Below are 20,447 nucleotides of genomic sequence, written 5' to 3'. Positions count from 1 at the left end.
ACTCCTTGCAAGATGAAAAAATGTTGTATGTCCCTTTCAAGACCATGTTTACATGGAGAAATATTCTAGAGTTGCAAGATTTCTTTTATGACAGCTACAAGATTCTTGTAAAGTGGCAACCTGGCTTAAGTGGTACAAAGAGAGCAAATTAAGTTGAGCAATCCCTGAGGAATGTAGAAAACCTAATGCTGAAGATAAATTAGCGTCATCGCAATTTAGACTGAACTTGATTCAATGTTCGTGTAGAATTTCACATTAAACATTTAGTTATAGTTTACATTTTGATCTAAATTAATATATTTGTTCAATTATAGACTTACGTACGTAAATTGCTAATGTTTGTATGTTTTTTGTTTAAGATGCTTTCAACTAAATGTCCGAAAATAACTAATTTTTGTTTGTTATTTTAGGTATGTTTCGCCGTCACCACCTCAACCTCCTCCAAGAAGATTGTCTGAAAGTAGTTCTGTACCAGGGTCCCCTCAGCACAGACGTGTTGATCACTTCAGAACGACAAGATTTCATTATACACCAGAACCTCAAAGAAGAGTATTTCCAGATCTCTGATAAATTTTCTGACTTTCTCATCACAAGATTTTTCTTGCATTATATTTCTTTCCTTGTCTTCTAAGTTAATATTGCTTTCCCCTCAGTTAATATGTATATTTATGTACTTTTTCTATTTTATTCCATAAAATACCTTTTATTAATTATTATCACTTAGCTGTTTCACTTAAAATATAATAAGGACAATAGAAATAAGCAGGTAGCCCCTGTTTTCTTGTTGCTGTTGTACCCTCCTATTTCTGAATTTTTTGTTGATTATATCTTGATTGGTATTACTATTTTAATGAAAGTACAACTAACTTAATAAATTTTGTACAAAATTTAAACATAATGAATACACTACATATGTACAATATTGAAAACGTAATGACGACTATTAATTCCGATTTTAGATTTATTTATTTATTTTAATTTCAACACGAAACTTAGTGAATAATAAAATTTAAAATTAAGAAGCATTTCCGTGATATTTGTTATAAGTTACTTCATATATAAATGAGTCGTGAAAGTACCGATAAGAGAAAGTACTTTTCTTATTTGAGTTCGAAGTTCTTAGAACCTTAATGTGTAGAAAGTAGTAGTATTACATGTAAACCATTGACACGATTTCCTACAGCAATGTTACTAGCATATTTCTTTTCGTAGCTACTACTGAAAAACACATTATTACTCGTAAGTTGTTAAGTGGAGTGGGAGACCCCGGGATTCCCGGAGGGAGCTCATGTGGTTCGGATTTCACGTTAATCAGTAGGTCCACGTCTCATATAGCCTCGCTGCTGAACGGGACGTTAAACCCAAAATCAACTCAACTCAACTCATAAGTTGTTAAGAAAAACGATTAACAACGTCGACTTTCATGTGCATGATTTCTGAATTGATTACAAGTAGGTACCTTATGTTGCTGATGTACAGGTGGTAATAATAAGGCATAAGACTTCTTTTTGTGAGAATTATTGAATGTGTTTCATTTAATATGATGTATTTACATTGTTATGATCGTCCTTGTTTTATTTTAACGCGTTTCTTTAAGATCGCCGACGTAAACAATGACTTGAGCTATTTTTGTTAAGTATTTTTCTTTTAAACAATGTTCTCGTTTTCCTCCGTAATGAATTCTCTGTATCAGTGCGTTTCTTTCTTTGTATGAGCTATTAATATGATTTCTCATCTGTACTTATGAGGGATACGGTGGCTCAGTGGTAGAGCGTTTACCTCTGGTTCGATCCCTGACCAAGTAAGTTTGTGATGGACAACATCGTGTGCGTAGGTTTTTTCGGGTACTCCCGTTTTCTCCCACATTCTCATTCCACCAGTTCTTCGTTCATCAATCACTTGGCTAAATCATCTCTCTCCTTTAGCTTAATAGGCATAATCGTGTTAAACTGAAAATTTTCCTTTCATCTGTAATATTTTTGCTGTGATTGACCTTTTTTATCTTCTGTAAATCTTCATTCACTTTCATAGTGTTCTGTTGGATCTACTACTTATTGCACTCTGTGATGATTCATTTATATCATTATATTGTATTTTAGAAATTTAAGGTTGTTTTGTAACTAAGTGAACACGATAATACAGAACCTGTAGAAATGTCCGTTTGATGATACAATAATCAAAATATTCCACAAGACTACTGTTTTCTTTGTGAAGCTTAAGAATAAGAATTAAGGAACACACAAGAAATTTGGTGGGCAAGAGAAACTGTAATTTCAGGGTTGTCTGATCATATGTATGTCACTAAGCAGAATATTAAGGATGTGAAAAGTATTGCATAATACTTCATCCTATACGGCATGAAGCGTTTTTGAATCTTGTTAAGCAGAATATTAAGGATGTGAAAAGTATTGCATAATACTTCATCCTATACGGCATGAAGCGTTTTTGAATCTTGTTTCACTGGAACTAAGAATCCAGCATTAAATTTGAATAAATTTAGTTTTGATAAAGAATAATATGCCATATAAAAAATTATATTGAAAAATTTGGACATTCATAATAATAAATTCTCTTTATATGTCTTCATTTAATTAATGGAACTTCATTTTAACAAAAATTCGTTACTTCCAATAAATCCTCCCGTGGGAAAGATAAATGTTCTCCAAACTTATCAGAACAACAAGCTTGTTCCGTCTTCAGTGGTAAGGCAACAAGAATAAAAATGGATGAGAGAAATATATGGAAAAAGGAATACATACCACCAAATAAATATGTTTTCTGTTCCCGTTTCTGTAGAAGACTAAGGTGACGGAGGGAAGACCTGCATTTTAGAGTTATGTAAACTAAATCTGTGGAAAAAGAGAAGTCCAGAAATCGAAATTAATCGTTCTTAGTTGTAATTTTAAGAAATAAGTGAATGGATAAAAATATAACAACAAATCACTGATATATAATTACCACAGATTTTATTGTGTGAATGTCAAGTTACACAGTTGGCAGAACAAAGCTAGCTCACTCACTAATACGATAATACTCGTGCAAGTTTTAATACCGAGTTCCGTAAGTTTACAATGATATTGGTAAACATATTTATTACCTGAGTTTATTTTTTTATTTATTTTTTTAACGCCTTCCTGGTCGTGAGAATGTTTGCTCACCGTGAACATGGTCCCGGGTTCGATTTTCAGTGTGGGTACTTGCTTTGGATACAAATTCGAGTAATAGTTCGGATCTCACTTTAGACTTAAAGGTCCCATCTCATATAGCCTCGGTGCTGAATAGAACCGTTAAATTCCAGTCAATTCTTCTTAGTGTTTTTCTTGTTTCAATTTCCTTCTGTTACATTTTGTGAATATTGTTGCTTGCACATGTTCGGAATTTTAAGCTTTATTTCTTACTATGAAAAGGATGTAATATGGATGACCTTCACTTCACTCCTTAGAGAATGTGAGGGACTTCTGCTTAAATTCTATTGTCCTGACCAATTGAGAAAATAGATTATTTCTTTTATGTATAAAATTTTATTTTCTCTACAAGCTAAAATTTCTGGATCTTGAGAAGTATCAAACGATTAAACTATTACTATGGCTTAAAGGAGTAGGAATCATTTGAGAAATTTCTAAGTTTTTGTCATATTTTGTGCGCTTGAAGAAAGCTTGAATCACTTTCTTATTAACACTGTTTTCAAGATGGTTCAGTTTTACACATAAGAATTTATGTTATTTGACAGATGCTGTGTACAATTTAGTCAATTATGCAGTATTGTATCTTTGTTCAAATATACAGTATGGCAAGAGTAATTGGGCACTTCATGCTTTTCAGTGATTGATTCAAAAAGAAAACAGATTTCTTTAGGGTATTTTGAGTGATGTTCAAAATTCATCTCGAATAATGTACTAATACCTATTTTATATTGGTAATGTTTGTGAACAAGACTTCAGCAGCTTCTGATATTCAAAAAATTTAGTATTACTGATGACAGCATCTTGGAGAACTTTTAGTTAGTTGCATTTATTAATATCAATAAAACATGGTAATTGATTATTCTGGAATGATATGCTTTAAGAGATTATACTAAGTTCAAAATTTCATTCACTTATTGAGCTTTTGAAGTGATAAATGCGCTATTCACCACTGAAGTCACTCATTAATCACCGATGGAATCTCAAAACAGACGAACTGACTCACTGACGTAAGTTCTCTTTCGTCACTACTAGTTTGCAGAAGGCTGTTTATGTTGTACCGAAGATTTAAAATTCAAATGATCAGTAGAAAATATAAATGATTTCAATGATTAACATATTCTTGATAAGATTAGGATTCGAATTTGTTTAATTTAGTAATCCAGCTGTTTTAGAGGCGAGAAGTGTGGTGGGGAAGAGGTTCTGTGTAAGATGATTTTGCGTGATGGTCTCTGCACGCGTAACTGCACTGACTTGAACTTAATATAAAGGATCATCTTACATAACTTACGTGTTGTGTAAGGGCTTAAAGCAAAATCTGTTCAGTTTTGATCAAATTAGTGATTTCGCTAAATAACATTCGATGCACTGCACAAACGGTCGTGATTCAAGTAGATTTAATGCTCTTATTTTAATGTAAGCAAAAAGCTATCGCTTGTGTAGAAAGTGAAACGACTAAAGCTGTTGTATACTTTGATAATTGACAGTTTGGCTAGTCAGGTTGAGTATGGAAACCTGTTTTTGAGAGGTAACCTTCTAATTAGCTTGCGGAGAGAATACAAGAAAGAAAGATGATTGAATTTATTTATTACAAAATGACACAATCGTTCAATTTTAATATGTTCCTATGGCGATAGAAGACACATCACTATTTCTGAAAATTAAACCACCAAGGAAGACACATACAAGTGAAATGCAGTTCATACCACAGATTCACTACATGACTATATAGAAATTATTAGAATTTTACAATTGTACAACACTTCTAATCCTGATAAATTTTATATCCTCCGTGTGTTGCAATCGGAGCCTCTATATGTCGTGGCATATAATCAAACAGTTGTTTGATGTATTTCTGAGGAATTGCCTGCTTTTGTGTGAGCTCACAATTCATCGACACTGTCCGTTGGAGGACGAGAGAATAGGATACTGACCAAGCATATCCTACACATGTTTGATGGCTAACATGTTACGTGACTCGGCATGGCAGGAAACCATCGGTTCCTGTCTTCCTCGAAGAAGATTTAAACATTCCGGGATAAATGTCACCAGCTATTCTACTGCTAAGCGCTATAAGAAGGAAAGGTATGACTTCGGGCTTCACAATTCCCTGATGTGGTGGTCAGTAGTAAAGTTGCTCTCAATGTGCAACAGTTAAAATCACGTACTAATGACGCTCCACATTGTCATGCTTGTCGTCTTGACGTTGTAAAGCTCGATATTTTCCATTGGCAAATTCCACTTATCACAATAGCTTCTAACGCGTATGAGGCCATGATAGTAGGATAGGTTGAAGCGGAGACTTATTCGAAATTACGACAGTCCTTCACTCAGCATACTTTCGATGGTGTTCACGTGCTCATTGTGGACAAGAAAAAGGCATGCGTACCGCCAATATAGCTTTCAACATATCCGTCAAACCGTGGACATTAAGCATTACCGTTTTCCAGCACAGAATTAACACTATGGGCGACGGGGTATAGTCATTCACGGCCACGCGCACAGTATGTTTGTCATGTTGTTGTGTAGTCAAATTACGCGGTATACTGTCGGATCGTCAGTGTGTATGGTTCTCTTTTGTCCATTGTTTCCACACACCCATACTGCATTGTTCATTGTTTTCGCACAGCGTACCCTGTACATGCATCAATTCAATGTATGAGAAACCGCCTATCCGTAGGTCGAGGATGCGACGTCCCATTCGAACGCGATCAGCTGTTTATATCGCATTCTTTAACATCAAGAGGGCATAGTGACTTTTGTCTCCGTTGTACTACCTAAGTATTCCTTACATAGTCTTTTCGTGGTTGTACTCCGAGCAGCGATCAGCCCACACATACGTCATATCGTTTAAGTAATTGTTCTTATGCCATGTCCTGTTCTGTAAGTGTGGACGCAGGTAATATAGTATATAGTGTGTATGTGTTTTCTTCTGAACCAGAAAGAAATTTGCATTTTGAATAGCGATTACTAGAAAGGAATGTCGTCGACTATTTTTAACAAGTAAAATACCATTTAAAGAAGAAAAACATTCTTGCATAGAATTACTGAAATATCTTATTTAGTTTTGTGTGCGTAATGTATATGGGGGAGCATAATGGTAAGCGCCACTTCCGGCGAAATTGAATTATTGGATGGAATGGATTCAGATTGAACCACAGAATAGTGTGTATGTAATTTAAGTTCAGATTTGTACCTGCATACAGCAAGAGAAGTTTGTTTAGTATGTGTCATTGCATTGAATTCCATGGGAATGTTGAACTTTATTTTCCAGTTTCCTCGAAAGTTACAAAATGGCGCTTACCATTATGTTTTCCCGAACCGCCCAGAAGATAAATGATGTAAAATTAAAAAAATAAACTTCTAAAGAATAAAATACAACAAACTAGAACTAAATGAGTAGTAAGCTCTGCGCTGAAATTTTAGAGAAAAAATAACTAAGTTTTAAATTTAATTTGGAAGTGTAAATTTTGAAATAATTTTCTTAGTTTGTTACAGAGATCCTGAACATGGCATACTTTTGCATTGTTCTGCTTCCTCCTCAAAATATTTGACTTTCTGTTAATTTATCTTCACTTTGTAAATTACGTTTTTCCTTCTTCTTTATCTTCTTTCTTCAATTCTTTTTTCTGTCAGTGAGAATACTCGTAGAAGTATCTCATCATCAAGTGAGTTAAAATATTCAGTCGTGGCAACTAAATGACGATTCCACATTGCCCATACTTTCTTTTTACCTTCTTAAAACAGGCCAGCGTTTTACATTGAAGTTATTGATTCTTTTTATAGGTTATTTGTGTCAAAGTTAGATACAGGAAGTGCGAAGACCATTCATTATAGTAGTAAAGGCAGCCAGAAACGTTTACAAGTAATTTTTAAGACAATATAGATCGAAATTAATTGTGTTTGAATAATCACAATTGATGTCATTAAAATATTGTCAGTAATATCTTATGATTTAGAATACAAATTTTATACAATATATGTTGAATTGCAAAGGAATGTGGTTATCGAAATGCTTATTTCAGTGTAAATGAAACAAAATTGACTTACATGTACGAAATATATTGATAAATCTTATTCCTCAGAGAATTATATTGACTGCGTAGTATCACTGTTGATTTGCACATTATAATATTTTTTAAATATATATACAGTAGGAAGTCGAAAATCCGAACTAATTGGGACCACAGGTAGTTCGGATTTTCAAATTATTCGGATATTCGAAAATGACCAAGAAAATGCCATTTAGGCTTAAATATACTATACGGCATGCTCTTTTATCGGTACAATGGTTATACAGTACATACAGTAATTACAATACCGTATGTAGGGCTACTTACATTTAATGTTTCTGAAAAACCTGCACGCACACTAAATTACACTTTCTTGTAACTCACACTTAAAACTTAACTTGTATAAGCCTAAGGGAAAATAAAAATATGTATGACAGTTACATATGAATGAGCTTTTGTAAAAACACTGACTTCACACAACGCCGACGGACTACCCTATTGTTTGTTTAACGCTAGCGTTAAGGCAAAATGTAAAAAGGTCGTAGGGACTGCGTTCGGATTTTTGACGTTCTACTGCATATGTATGTATGTATAATATAAAGCACCTATTCACTCAGAGGCTGCTTTTATGTGTAGGGAGTTTTAATGTTTTAAAGGAGATGGTTCGTAGATCAAAATGAATTGTGTACCTGATCGAATGATGAATGGAACGAAACAAGACTAACGTCACCAAACACGCGCAAGCGGTATTTTTAACTTCACAACCCATATGGGAAGACTAAGTTCCAAACATTAAATCTGCGCTGATCTTCATTGTATCTTATTTAATAGGTAGATTATGATCACAGGAGCAACAGTTTAAAGTTAATTCTAAGCCATCCATTTAGTAAAGTTGTAGCAAATTCACTCCAAAACAATATCCATTCGTTTTAATTGTATGTAAAATGTAACTCACTGTTCCCGAAAGCATTGAGAATAGAATTAAACATTTTTTTTCGTTAAGTGTACAATTCTCACTTCCAACATTTTGTATGCCTTTTGGTTTGGCTAATATGACAATCACGAATACGTAATTAAATGAATTGATCTGAGTAGATGATGTACAAAATTGAATTAATACAATTGAAAATTATAATGATGATGGCACAGAAAATGTGGGTTTATTCCCGATGGGAGCTCATGTAGTTCGAATTGTACGTAAAATCACAGACTTCTGTCTCAGCCTTGGTAGTGGAAAGGGACGTTAGATTCCTAACCGACAGTTTGACGAAACATTAAATTATTTTTGTAACTAAATGAATAGGTTCGAGCTCCTGTAATGTTAATTACCGTGATCTTTATTCCTGGTAATAGTATACTGAATACAGTAGTTACTGAACAGAATTGAGTCCAGAACCACATTCTGAAAAGCTATGTAACTTAGATACCCGAGATCTAAGATTTTGCTTAGTTAGATGATGTGTAATTCAACTTCAGATTTTTAATTAATTCTAAATACGCTAAGGTACTATAATTTTTCTCATATTTGCAATTCAGATTTATCATCAGATACATTTTTCTTTTTCTTTTTTCTATTTTACCTCTCTTATTTTTTTACGTTTTCTCCCTAGTTCTTCCTTTTTTCTCTAGTGAATTGATAGAGGTATCATCTGTTGATAAAGATGAATAACAAAAGAGGTCAGATCACAGATTAACATACAGTAAATGGAGGTTCAGGCTTTGATTATTGGACAGTATTCCCTGAATCGTGCTGAGCGTTTTTATTATTTAGAAAATCTTACTGAGAAATGGTTGCTTTTGGATTTTATTTTCGTTACCAAGTTACGATAGATGATATATATTTGAATCTGGAACTGCGTAGCGTGTATTATCAGGAGTTCCATATTATCGGTATATTGGTTTGTTTCTGTTGTAACCTGTACGGACTTTCTAGTTTGATCCCAGATTTGTTGAACTTTCTAGTGGACATTAGTGAATATAAATTAAATTTTATAGTACCCCACCTTCCGTTTACTTTTATATTCAGCCAATTATTTTGTCATTTATGAGCAATATTGATATCTCTACAAAACATCATAAAGGGATGCTAACTCGAACAGAATATCACTTTTTTTTGACTTACTGTTAGAAACAATCATTATTACTTGTATTTTTTCTTGCTTTTTTGTGAAGTATTATTTTTAAGGTAGTCTATATCTTTTTTCTTATTGTATCCTATAAGAGGAACAGAACCCCATAATAATATGTATGGTATTCTAGATGAAGAACTTTCTTGGTTTCTGCCTACTGCTGAAGAAACACAATTAAAAATATCGATATGTTATTTAATTATGTAAAAGTATGAAACGGGTCGCAATAGCTTGTTCGCTGCTGATTTTTTTTATTCACTTGTGTAATAGCACAAATCCAACTCGTGTTAAGCAGCAAGAATAGAAATGAACACTTAACTTCATCTTAACAATTTATTTAACAAAAACTTCGGAAACCTTGGCAAATATAGCATAGCTAACTTGTCGGTTATATTCGTTCCTTTTCCTTCTTCTTCCCGCTCCTATCTCACTAAACGTTTAGGAAGAGCGCTTTATATTTTACTTTCTTTCAATTACGTTTGTGATATTCTTTTTTATTTTCTGATAAGTAATTTGTTGTATATCTGTCTACGCAATTAACAGTTGATCACATAAATTCATCAAGCAAGATTTGTGGCTTTGTTTGTGTGTTCATGAGTTGGTAAGAGAAAATATGTGTTACTCATCAATCTTTATAATAAAAGTATTTCTCTGCTGTTTGTAACTTCTTTTTTCATAGTCGTACAATGATCGAAAATGTTTGTTAAAATTTTCTTGTATCAAAATTTACAACTCTGTGAAAAGAGAATCTTGTGAATTTGATTCTGTGAAGCATTTTTCCCATATCTCCTTTCACTCTTCACATTTCATTACACATGCAAGATGTATTGAATTATTTTCGAATAAATAAAGCATTAAATTACCATTACCATCAACAGAACGTAAGACAGACAAATTGTTTTTTTTTTTTCTCGTCTCTTTGTTTACAGTCAATCATTTTCGTTGCTGAAGTTGAATATATTCCATATGCGTTTGCTTAACTATCTATTAAGTCCCATTTAATGCACTGTTATTAACGGAGTTGCATAGAGAACACAGTAATAGTTCAATTTCAGTATTTCTTAGTGATGTAATAGCATAATCATGTGTGTTTGGTTGATCCATAAATCTTTTGGTTCTGAAAACTTAATAAACATTGTAAAACATTCTTTATACCTTCTTACTACAAAGTAGGAAGGGTACGTTTAAAATTTTTGCGTAATATACAAGACTGAGGCAAAAGAACAGTTCAGTGAGTATAGGACTTCTTAGAATCCTGTGAGGTCGGTTTTATAAAACTTTTTCCACATCTACTCATATGGATGGAATCCTGTATGTAAAATACATGTGTGTGTTTATATACCTTACGGAAAATATACCTAGCCCTTTAGGTTTCTCAGTATCATTTTCTTAAACCTAAGAAATTTGCATAGTGGAAACTTATAGCAGTTACTCGTGTGCTGTAACTCGAGAAACTTTACTGTTTGTTGCGGTGGATTTTTGTGAGAAATTGAAACTAAAAAATATCCGTATAAAACCAGTTCGTTGGTTCGTTTTGTAAAATAAACATTATTGCTCGTACAAGGAAATTAAACCATACGATTCTATTTTCCACTGAGACAAGTCTATTGAGTATGTTTATGTTCAGCGAAATGTCGACTCCTAGCCTTGATAAGAGCTTTACAACTTCCAGGCATTTGTTTGAGGAATTTGTCAAATTTTTACGAAGCTGTGTGATTGTGCAGAAACACAGAAGAGCCTTCCCGAAAACCTTCAGTGTTTGTTGGCATCTATTTAGGAGTTGTCCTGTGAAATTCATCTTATAATAGCTCAATGGGTGACAATCCATTTGTTGGTGTAAGTTTTTTTTTTTTTTGCATTGTAGATACTTACTGCATAGAAGTATATAACTTAGAAGAATGTTTGGGAATTTATTCCTATTGCACAACAAAGTTACTAACCCTTTATCACAATTTTATCCCCAAAACCATAGATCTGAAGCGCTGGGCCACTATACTATTTGATACAGATTGGAAATGGCTCTACCATAGTTCTGTTGCTTCTTCCGAAACGGTTGATAACTATTCCATTTGTTTGTTTTTCTAGTGAAGTTGTCCATAAACGAACTCATTTTAATTTGATAAAAGTTACAGATTCTTGACGACTCTAAATATAACATGATTCGAGTAAGATAACGTCTTCGGACCTAGTCACCGAATCAATTTTACATATATATATACAGGGTGTTTAATAAGTAATGGTCATAAATTAAAACGTAGATAGTACACGCCAAAACTAACAAAAAAGTCTTAGTAAACATGTGTCCGCAAACGCTTCGTAACGGAGATAGGGGCTGTCGAAAGTGAGGGAAAATGAAGTTTAAAGACGAATATCTCAAAAAGTATGAATCGGACAGAGGGCGTTCCAATGAATCGAAGTCAGACCTGCGCTATGCAGAAATGCATGGTTGATAATTCTGCAATGCGCGCGCAAGGGATTCCCCAAAGAAACGGAGGAATTCCCGGAACATTGTCCAAGGAAAGGAGGCTCGAGATGAAAATCGAGGGCGAGTCTATCTACAAGTAATTCATAACTCGTGGTACTAGGTCGAAAGCTCGAAAAGATACAAAATGGCGTACAATGTTTGCGTGCGGTGTGTGTTTGCATAACCAGCAGGAAATGAGAGAGGCAATGGAAGAAAGGTTGTGGTGCATGTTGTGAACTACTTCAGAGCACATTCCTAAGACGAATGCACATGTACAGAGTAGTCCTTTACTGTACCAATACCAAGATAAAACAAACGATGCGCGAAAATAAATGGAATGGCCGAAAGGAACACTGGTAGAACATGCAAGTCAACTGGAAATACTGAATCGGGGTTGCAGCAGACGTTAAGCTCACCTTGGATACATGATGTTGCGGGTTCAGATCCGTTGAAGTGCCCACTTAATGCAGTGGTTTTGATCCCAGAGTTTCCAAATCGTAGGTCCTGTACTTCGAAACTCCTAAGCTTGTTTAAAGCAGCAATAACTCAATCAATCGAGCGCCTGTAGGTTGCTCATTATTTGGTTCACCCATTGTATGTATACGTAAAGGAAAAAAAAAAACTGTGCACGCAGTTCTTGTCAATCAGTTGGTAAGCCAGGAAATGTGGAATGGAAGAACACTACATTGTTTCGATTACAGACGTGAATTGGAAACACGCTTGCCTTTCCACGTTTGTTTATTATGTTGCCTAAAGGGTTCTGCTACAGGTGTACATGCTTTCGTCGTAGTCGCTTGGGAGAATGATTCAGAGTGTAGAGGTTCGTTGTCTTCACTTGTCTTTCTCGCCTACAGTGAATGTAATAGTTCTGTGTGTTGAAGAGGTGTCAAATTGCTCGTGCCTTTACAGTGTTGTGGATGTACTTACTTTACCGTATTGCGGGGAACAGTGCAAACGTTTCAGTAGTGTTGCAAAGCCACGGGGATACTATTGTGCAGTGTTAATAAGTGCTATTAGTGTGTTGCTAAATTATTGTTTACCTTGCCATTGACACAATGTACAGTAATATTGAGTATGCTGACATGCACTTTATGTACAGCAAAGCAAACGGGAATCCTTGTACGTATGCATTAGTTGTCGGAATTCGTCCTGGAGCCATTTACAACGTACGTCACCACACTTCGATTGCCTCTCTCATTTCCTGCTGGTTATGCAAACACACACTGCACGTAAACATTGTACGCCATTTTGTATCTTTTCGAGCTTTCGATCTGGTACCACGCCTTATGAATTACTGGTGGATAGACTCGCCCTCGATTTTCATGTCGAGCCCCCTTTTCCTTGGGCAATTTTTCAGGAATCCCTCTGTTTCTTTGGGGAATCCCTTGCGCGCGCACTGCAGAGCTATTAACCATGCATTTCTGCATAGCGCAGGTCTGACTTCGATAGTCATTCATTGGACCGCCCTCTGTCCGATTCATACTTTTTGAGATATTCGTCTCTAAACTTCATTTTCCCACACTTTCGACAGCCCCTATCTCCGTTACGAAGCGTTTGCGGACACATGTTTACTAAGACTTTTTTGTTAGTTTTGGCGTGTACTATCTACGTTTTAATTTATGACCATTACTTATTAAACACCCTATATATTATCAAAAAATATACACTTGTTTGTATTAAACCAGAGTACATAATTTCGTTCCTTTTACCATAGTAAGTGTCTTTGCAAAAGCCAATGCTCTGTATGTTGTAGTGCGAAACGTCGAAAGCAAATGTTGATATACGGATACTTCTTCTGCAAATATAATCATCTTGATCCTTTTTCGTTTGAAGATGTTAGAAATAATGCCTTTGTAAGCTAGTTAACCAACCGTTGATTTGAAAGGAAGAAAGAAAAGAAATAGTGATGGGTTTAGACAATAAACTCATATTATTGATTAATTTTATCCAGTGTTACTGTAACCGCCTGTGTTTGTCAAGAGAGCAAACTACATATAGCTGGAAAGAAGTATTTCTTTTCGGCGACCTTCGTTTTAACTTGGCATATTTCTCGTGATCTACATTGTATTTACGCCATATTTCGTAATTTAGTATCAACATACAGAGAAAATTGAGCAAAATAATGGTAAATAAAAGCGAAAAGTTGAACAGAAAATTTTTGTATTTGCTAAATTTTTCAAGCGAATTAAGATAATTTCTCCAAAAGTGCTAGTGGTTTACAAGCTTTAATTCATTTTTATTTATTAAAAGTTATACTGAGGAAACTAAAGGGTTAAGTACTTATGACCAAGAAATATTTGTTTTAAAGATTGGTTTCAAGGTGTATTTGGAAAAGAAAAGAAATAGCATGATATTACAATCTTCATTTTCAAAAATTGTTAGTGCCTCAAAACTTAATATGACCAATGCTTTTAAACTAAGCCTTTGTAACATCTCAGTGACAACTTGTTAATGCCCAAGTCTACAAAGACAAGGTTTCGTAATTTATGAGAGCTGACTCCTGGTAGTAGAAGACTGGAATAAAAAATTGAACAAAAATCTAGACTGATTATATTAAAATGGAGTAAAAGGACGTTGAGGAGTCGTTAGTCTATAAATATTTTCAAAGACTGTTTAAAAGGTCTTTGAGACAGTTTTGTAGGCCTGTTGAGTAAAACTTGTATATAATGTAATAAGCTGTATAGACTTTTTGCTTATGTAAATATGATTATAAATAAAAATAATTAAATAAATACATTTTTTGTTTCATTATATGTATTCGTAAAAATCATAGGAAATCCAGCTCACATGAGTTGAAGCTGTTAGGGTGGCCTTATGTTAAAGGTACTATCCCGGTAAAGAGTGCAAAAATATACGTTTACTCAGTGTACCATATAATTCGTATTAAACTAAATACTTAAGTAGAAGAAATGGTTAAATGTCGACAAGATTAGCTGTAACAGAACATCGTACTGACATCGGACCAGACTAAAGAAAACACATAAGATATCCCAGGGATAAGAATTCGATGCTATAGCGCCTATCTAAACATTTAAGGGTCTCATATAATCTATATATATAAATTCATTTCCGTAGTTGAAGAGAATGTTTTTGAGTCATTGTATATCTAGGACAAATCTGTCCCTCAATTGGGAAAAAGGCAATTTATAATAGAATTGTGATTATAAACAACTTATATAAAATCAAGTTGTCAAAAATTAATAACCGTTAAATAATAAAAATGAAAACAGCCTTCTGGACAATGTGTAGCAGCTTTATCACATAAATCGTCTCTTCTGGTAAAAGAATATTAATTTTCTCCTTCTGTTAACAAAACATGATAGATTCACAATTTGCATATTAAAGGAGAAAATATGTTTCGTAAGTAATTGTGTTAGTTTGTCAAGTTCACAGGTTCATACAACACTACTAATCCCATCATATGCAAAAGAGCCTTCGTTAAGAAGAAGGGCCCTGCCCAAGTTGGTTCTATATTGTAGTATGCCAAAAAGTTTGAGCATTCTTTCAAATGAAATATTGCACTTGAATGCACTTTTTTATTTCTTCAGGGAACTTGTCGCTGAAGAACAAAATTGATGTTCATCACCCATAGGCATTGCAAGCTTTATTTTTACGTGAAATCATAGTTCTTCAAAACCGATGGAGTGCCAAATACACAGTTTTACGGCATTTCCAGAGTCCTAGGCAAGGTCATTAACATTACCCCACTTTGCATGTAAGATCACCAACATATCCTACGTATTTGTTGTAAAATCTTCTAAAACAGGGTAAAATGCTCTTTTTTTTTCTCACAGAAATAGGTAATAAGGGGATATAATTCCATTTGAGTAAATACCGGTCGTGTGGGAAGTGTGACCATCAAGAGGAGTTACTCTGTGTTTGCGCTGATATCTGGTATATAGAGGGGAAGCGAGAGCCTTATCACCATGATGGTGATTTGCTAGTAATGTATACACGACTCCAAAAGTGCATTACCACTTGCAATTCTTTTCCTGCAATAGTAGGCAACCAAAAAGCTTGGAACTTGTGTTGGTTAAGAATTCGAAAGGCGTTGGACCACACCTCAATTCTGTTACAAATATATCAATGTGGCAAACTGCAAAAGGAGAATAAAGTTAATTGTTAGAAATAACGGTTTTATTATTGTGAAGGAAATGGAGGACACAAAAAATTACAAAATAATTTTACTTAAGCAGTCGAAACAAGATGAGTGGTAAAAAATAGATATCAGAGGAAAGCAGTTTTTTTTCCTTTTCCCTCCCCCCAAAAAAATCTGAAATAAGGAAATAGATTGCATAACGTAAAGGTTTAATATAAACGCCTAACAGCACAGGAAACGGAAAGAGAGACAAACACAGACTAAGAAACACCATTAGTATAGTAGATTTACGGGGTACGCATGCAAGATAAACAGGCGGGACCCTACTTGTAAACCCAACTGTTGTTATTATTTTTGAAAACTCACTTCCTTTTCCAATCTCGGATTCTGCCTAAGAGCATGTATGCATGTAGCGGTCATGTGTGCAGTTTTTCTCAATAGCGGTCTTAAAGGCCAAATGGGATGGAAATCTCCGAGAGGGGAACAAGTTCGAAGCACTTGTTTCTCACAGTTGCTTTTTTCTTTCTTACTTTTTCGGGAAGAGAAAAGTTTTGGTGCCTAAGAAATTACAATATGTAATATTGCAAATTTGCAAGTGAATTTATTTAGATTGCTATTTGTGGTAATAAAGAAATCGTCATTGGAAGACATTATTATAAAAATTAAGTTTTGTTTCGTCACCCATCGCAAGTCTGAGGAGTCCCCCCCAAGATCGATATCGAAAATTTAGGATATGGATATATCGACATATTACACAGGCCTAGATCCGAGAAATAATGTTTGAAATACAGGGTTTGTCCGGGAAGTAATAGGACTGATTTTATTCCGCCATGACTGTACTTCGGAGCGTGCGCGCACCGACTGGATCCGGTAGAGGTCTTTCCTAGCTAACGAACGAGCGGCAGGTCAGTTGTCTCCGAGCACACGGAGAGTCAGGACAGGCTTTCTCGCGCGACGTGTTTCTGTGAATGGTGCAAGCCGAAAATGCAGCGTTCGTTAGAGCAGAGGTACGCGATTAAATTCTGTGTTAAACTCGGTAAATCTGCGACAGAGACGTTTGATATGATCAAGCAGGCTTACCCAGATGATGCTTTAGCAAGAAGTGGTGTGTTTCGGTGGCACAAGGACTTCTCGGAGGGCTGAGAAGATGTCGCGGATGAAGACCGTGCTGGAAGACCTTCGACTTCGACAAACACCGACAATGTGACTCGTGTGCGCGAAGTTTTGAACTCAGACCGTCGACCAAGTATTCGTTTAATTGTCCAGATGTTAAATTTACCAAAAACTGTGGTTCATGAAATTATGACGGAGCATTTAAACATGCGCAAGGTGTGCGCGAAGATTGTCCCAAAAGTGCTCACTGACGACCAGAAATTGCGGCGAGTGGAATTGTGCCAAGAAAATTTGAACATGTGTGAAAGTGACCCCCAATTTTTGAATAACGTAATCACAGGTGACAAATCATGGATCTTTGAGTATGATCCAGAGACAAAGAGGCAATCTTCCGAGTGGCACACGCCGGCGTCTCCTCGCCCAAAAAAGGGAAGAATAAGCAAATCCAAAGTTAAAACGATGCTCATTGTCTTTTTTGACATCAAAGGCATCGTCCACCATGAATTTGTTCCTCCTGGACAAACCGTCAACGCCAAGTTTTACGTGGAAGTGCTCAAGAGACTCAAACGAAGAGTCAATCGGAGTCGACTGGAAGCTGCACCACGACAAAGCCCCGGCTAACACCGCCTTTCTTGTGAACAGCTACCTGACCAAGGCCGGCATCCCAACGCTTCCACAGCCGCCCTACAGCCCAGATGTGCCCCCCGGACTTCTTTTTGTTTCCTCGCCTGAAACGCCCGATGAAAGGAAGCATTTTGAGACGACAGAGGAAATCCAAGCAGCTTGCACCGCGGCTCTCAAGGCTATTCCGGAGAATGACTTCCGTGACGCCTTCAATGCTTGGAAATCGCGCTGGCAGCGCTGCATCGACGCAGAAGGATCCTATTTTGAAAGTTTTTAAAGAATTGTAACGATTGGCTCAATATTTTTTAAAAAATCGACTCAGTCCTATTACTTTCCGGACAAACCCTGTATCAATAATCAAAATTAAATATGTTCTTGCATTCCGTATCCAATGTTGAGGGGGAAGGGGGTGAACCCGAACAAATATTTTAAGCCAAAAAATTGTTGAAATAAAAGTAGGCATACTTCTCCCTTAATAGAAAACTTACTGTAATTTATCTTTTACCTCTGTTTCTGATTGTCATCAGAAATCAGCGACAGTACACATCCTTTACATAGTATAGCAATATACTCTATAATTTTTCACACTTAAGCAAACCGAAGATGACATTCTTGAGACAAATTGGAATGTTCCGAATCGAAAGGGGGACATTTTCTAGTCATTCCTAAACATTTGTCAGTTCCGAATATCCACTCTCGATTCCACCTATTTCGGATATAACATTGTAATTCGCAATGATAGAAAGAACACACTAGAGCTAAACGGGTCATCACAGTGACACAGTGAATCGATTGAGACTCGCCTTTGGCGTGGGAGAGACAGGTTCGATTCCCGGCTCATGTTCGGATTCCACGTTAATCAGTAAGCCAACGTCTCATAGCCTCGCTGGTGAACGAGAAGTTAAACTCAAAGTTAACTCGACAGCTCCACTCGATTGAGACGCGGTAATCCACAGGGAAAAAAAGAGACTTTACTTATTTCCTTGACATAGAGTGTGTATTTGTGCGTGAGAGAGAGAGAGAGAGAGAGAGAGAGATAAGAGAAAGATGCAAGACATGATAAGGAAACGTCAAAAAAGATGGATAGAGAGAGACGAATATAAATATGAAAACTACTTGTTACCACTCTGTATGATGACTGCACAATTTTTATTCGGATTCTCGTCTTGTAACTTCTCCAATCAGAGTTGGTAGCAAATGTTTTATGAGAAAAATAGTACCAGATGGGGACTTGAACTGAGATTATCCGTTTGGAATTCTAGGACGGTACCAATACACCAACGGTTACTCTACCCGAAACATTTAAAAAAGGTATTGTCTTTCTTTCTAACAATAACATGAAAAGTAGATACTACAGACCAATTAAGTGTTTCGGATTGTCCTAACAGCTTCCATAGTTATTATTTGCCCTTTCCCAACCAACATTTGTAAATCGTCTTTATCACGATACAGGTACTTGCTTCGATATTCTTACGGATTGCTCGTTTAGTATGAGGTCACTCTTCGATTCTTCACGATCACTGTGAAAAAAGGACCTTTGTCTTGACCAGGATTGGAACCTACGCTTTAAACCTATAATACTTGTGAGTCCAGGACCTTACCCCTACTCTACGCTGCCACCTGAAACTATACATCAAATCTTACTAAGTTCAGTTCTGCTCTTTGGAACGAACCGGCTTCTTTCTGTAACGTTATTTACACCGAAGTGCACGCCGAAATTCATTCATTCGAGGATCTGGAGACAAATTAGTGCCCACTAATAAACGAAATAACATACAACCCTAGAAAAATTACAGAAATAACATACTATGGAGTAATTCCGACGTGCAAATTCAAACCTCATATCGTGAACGTCGCCAACACCTAGTGACACACATGCTGTTAAATGTCGATCGACGCGTTGAAGGATTGCCGCTAATGTGCCACCGGTGGCAGGGTTTCGTCGAGTCGAAAGAGATATCTAGATTCGGGGTATTGAAGTTAGCACTGCGTAGCAGCGAAGACTTCATTTTGCTGCGCGCCCCGATTCGTCGCGGAGAATCGCGAAGGGACCAACACAAACTATCGCCAGTCATGTGCATGTGAATACTATTATATACTGTACTAGCTGAATATGCCCATTCTTCGGATGGGGCAGTATTTGCACGTCAACGCCTGTATCACCATTCACTTCAGCGACTGCGAAATGTATGAATTTGCAACTAATATAGGTCATTTTGCTCTGTTTTTACATGTTTCGTATCCCCCGACCGGCATACAATGGTAGGTGAATTTGGAAGTCATCGCTAATGAAAGCGTCACCATTGGAAGTCTCAGCGACCGCGAAAATTATGGATTTGACACTTAATATCGGTGATTTTGGATTACTTTTACATGGCCGGCCCGCAGTCAAATAGGGTGAATTTGGAAGTAATGCGATCGGAGTTTCACCATTGATTTCAGCGACCGCGGAAACTATGAATTCGAGAGTAATATCGGTCATTTTCTACTACTATTACATGTCCCAGTAAACGTCTCCCCTGAGACACCTTGTTTCGAATTTTAACAAAAGTGCTTCGCCTTGGTCTGGGACCTGGACCAATGTATCCGTGACCAAAATTTGGTAACTCTCGTTCAACATGTCTGGTCCCTAGGTTGGTCCCGGTAGACGCCCCCGTGAGACTCTCCTGGTTCGGATTTTGATAGAAATGCTTTCTCTTGGTCTGGGGACTGGACCAAGGTATCTTTGTTCAAAATATGATAACTCTCGGTTAACTTGTCTGGTTCCCAGGCCGGTCTGGGTAAACGCCTGTCTTCCCTGCGACCCCCTGGTTGGAAATTTAC

At 36.2% G+C, this 20,447-nt stretch overlaps 1 protein-coding gene across 4 annotated transcripts in view; it reads left to right on the top strand.

Moving 5' to 3' along the window:
• The window catches only part of hep (hemipterous), a 239,173-nt gene extending 224,651 nt beyond the window's left edge, over window positions 1-14,522 (top strand). For all 4 annotated transcript variants that reach the window (XM_081765643.1, XM_081765642.1, XM_081765645.1 and 1 more), the window contains one exon: window positions 411-14,522. In XM_081765643.1, the coding sequence (XP_081621769.1) occupies window positions 411-567 (157 nt within the window). In that variant the 3' untranslated portion in view covers window positions 568-14,522. The remainder of the gene's footprint in view (window positions 1-410) is intronic.
• The last annotated feature ends 5,925 nt before the right edge of the window (window positions 14,523-20,447 follow it).

The sequence above is a fragment of the Thermobia domestica genome, chromosome 7, assembly GCF_964235325.1.
Source record: "Thermobia domestica chromosome 7, izTheDome1.hap1.1, whole genome shotgun sequence".
NCBI lineage: Eukaryota > Metazoa > Arthropoda > Insecta > Zygentoma > Lepismatidae > Thermobia > Thermobia domestica.
This window is presented reverse-complemented; position numbering and strand designations above follow the sequence as displayed.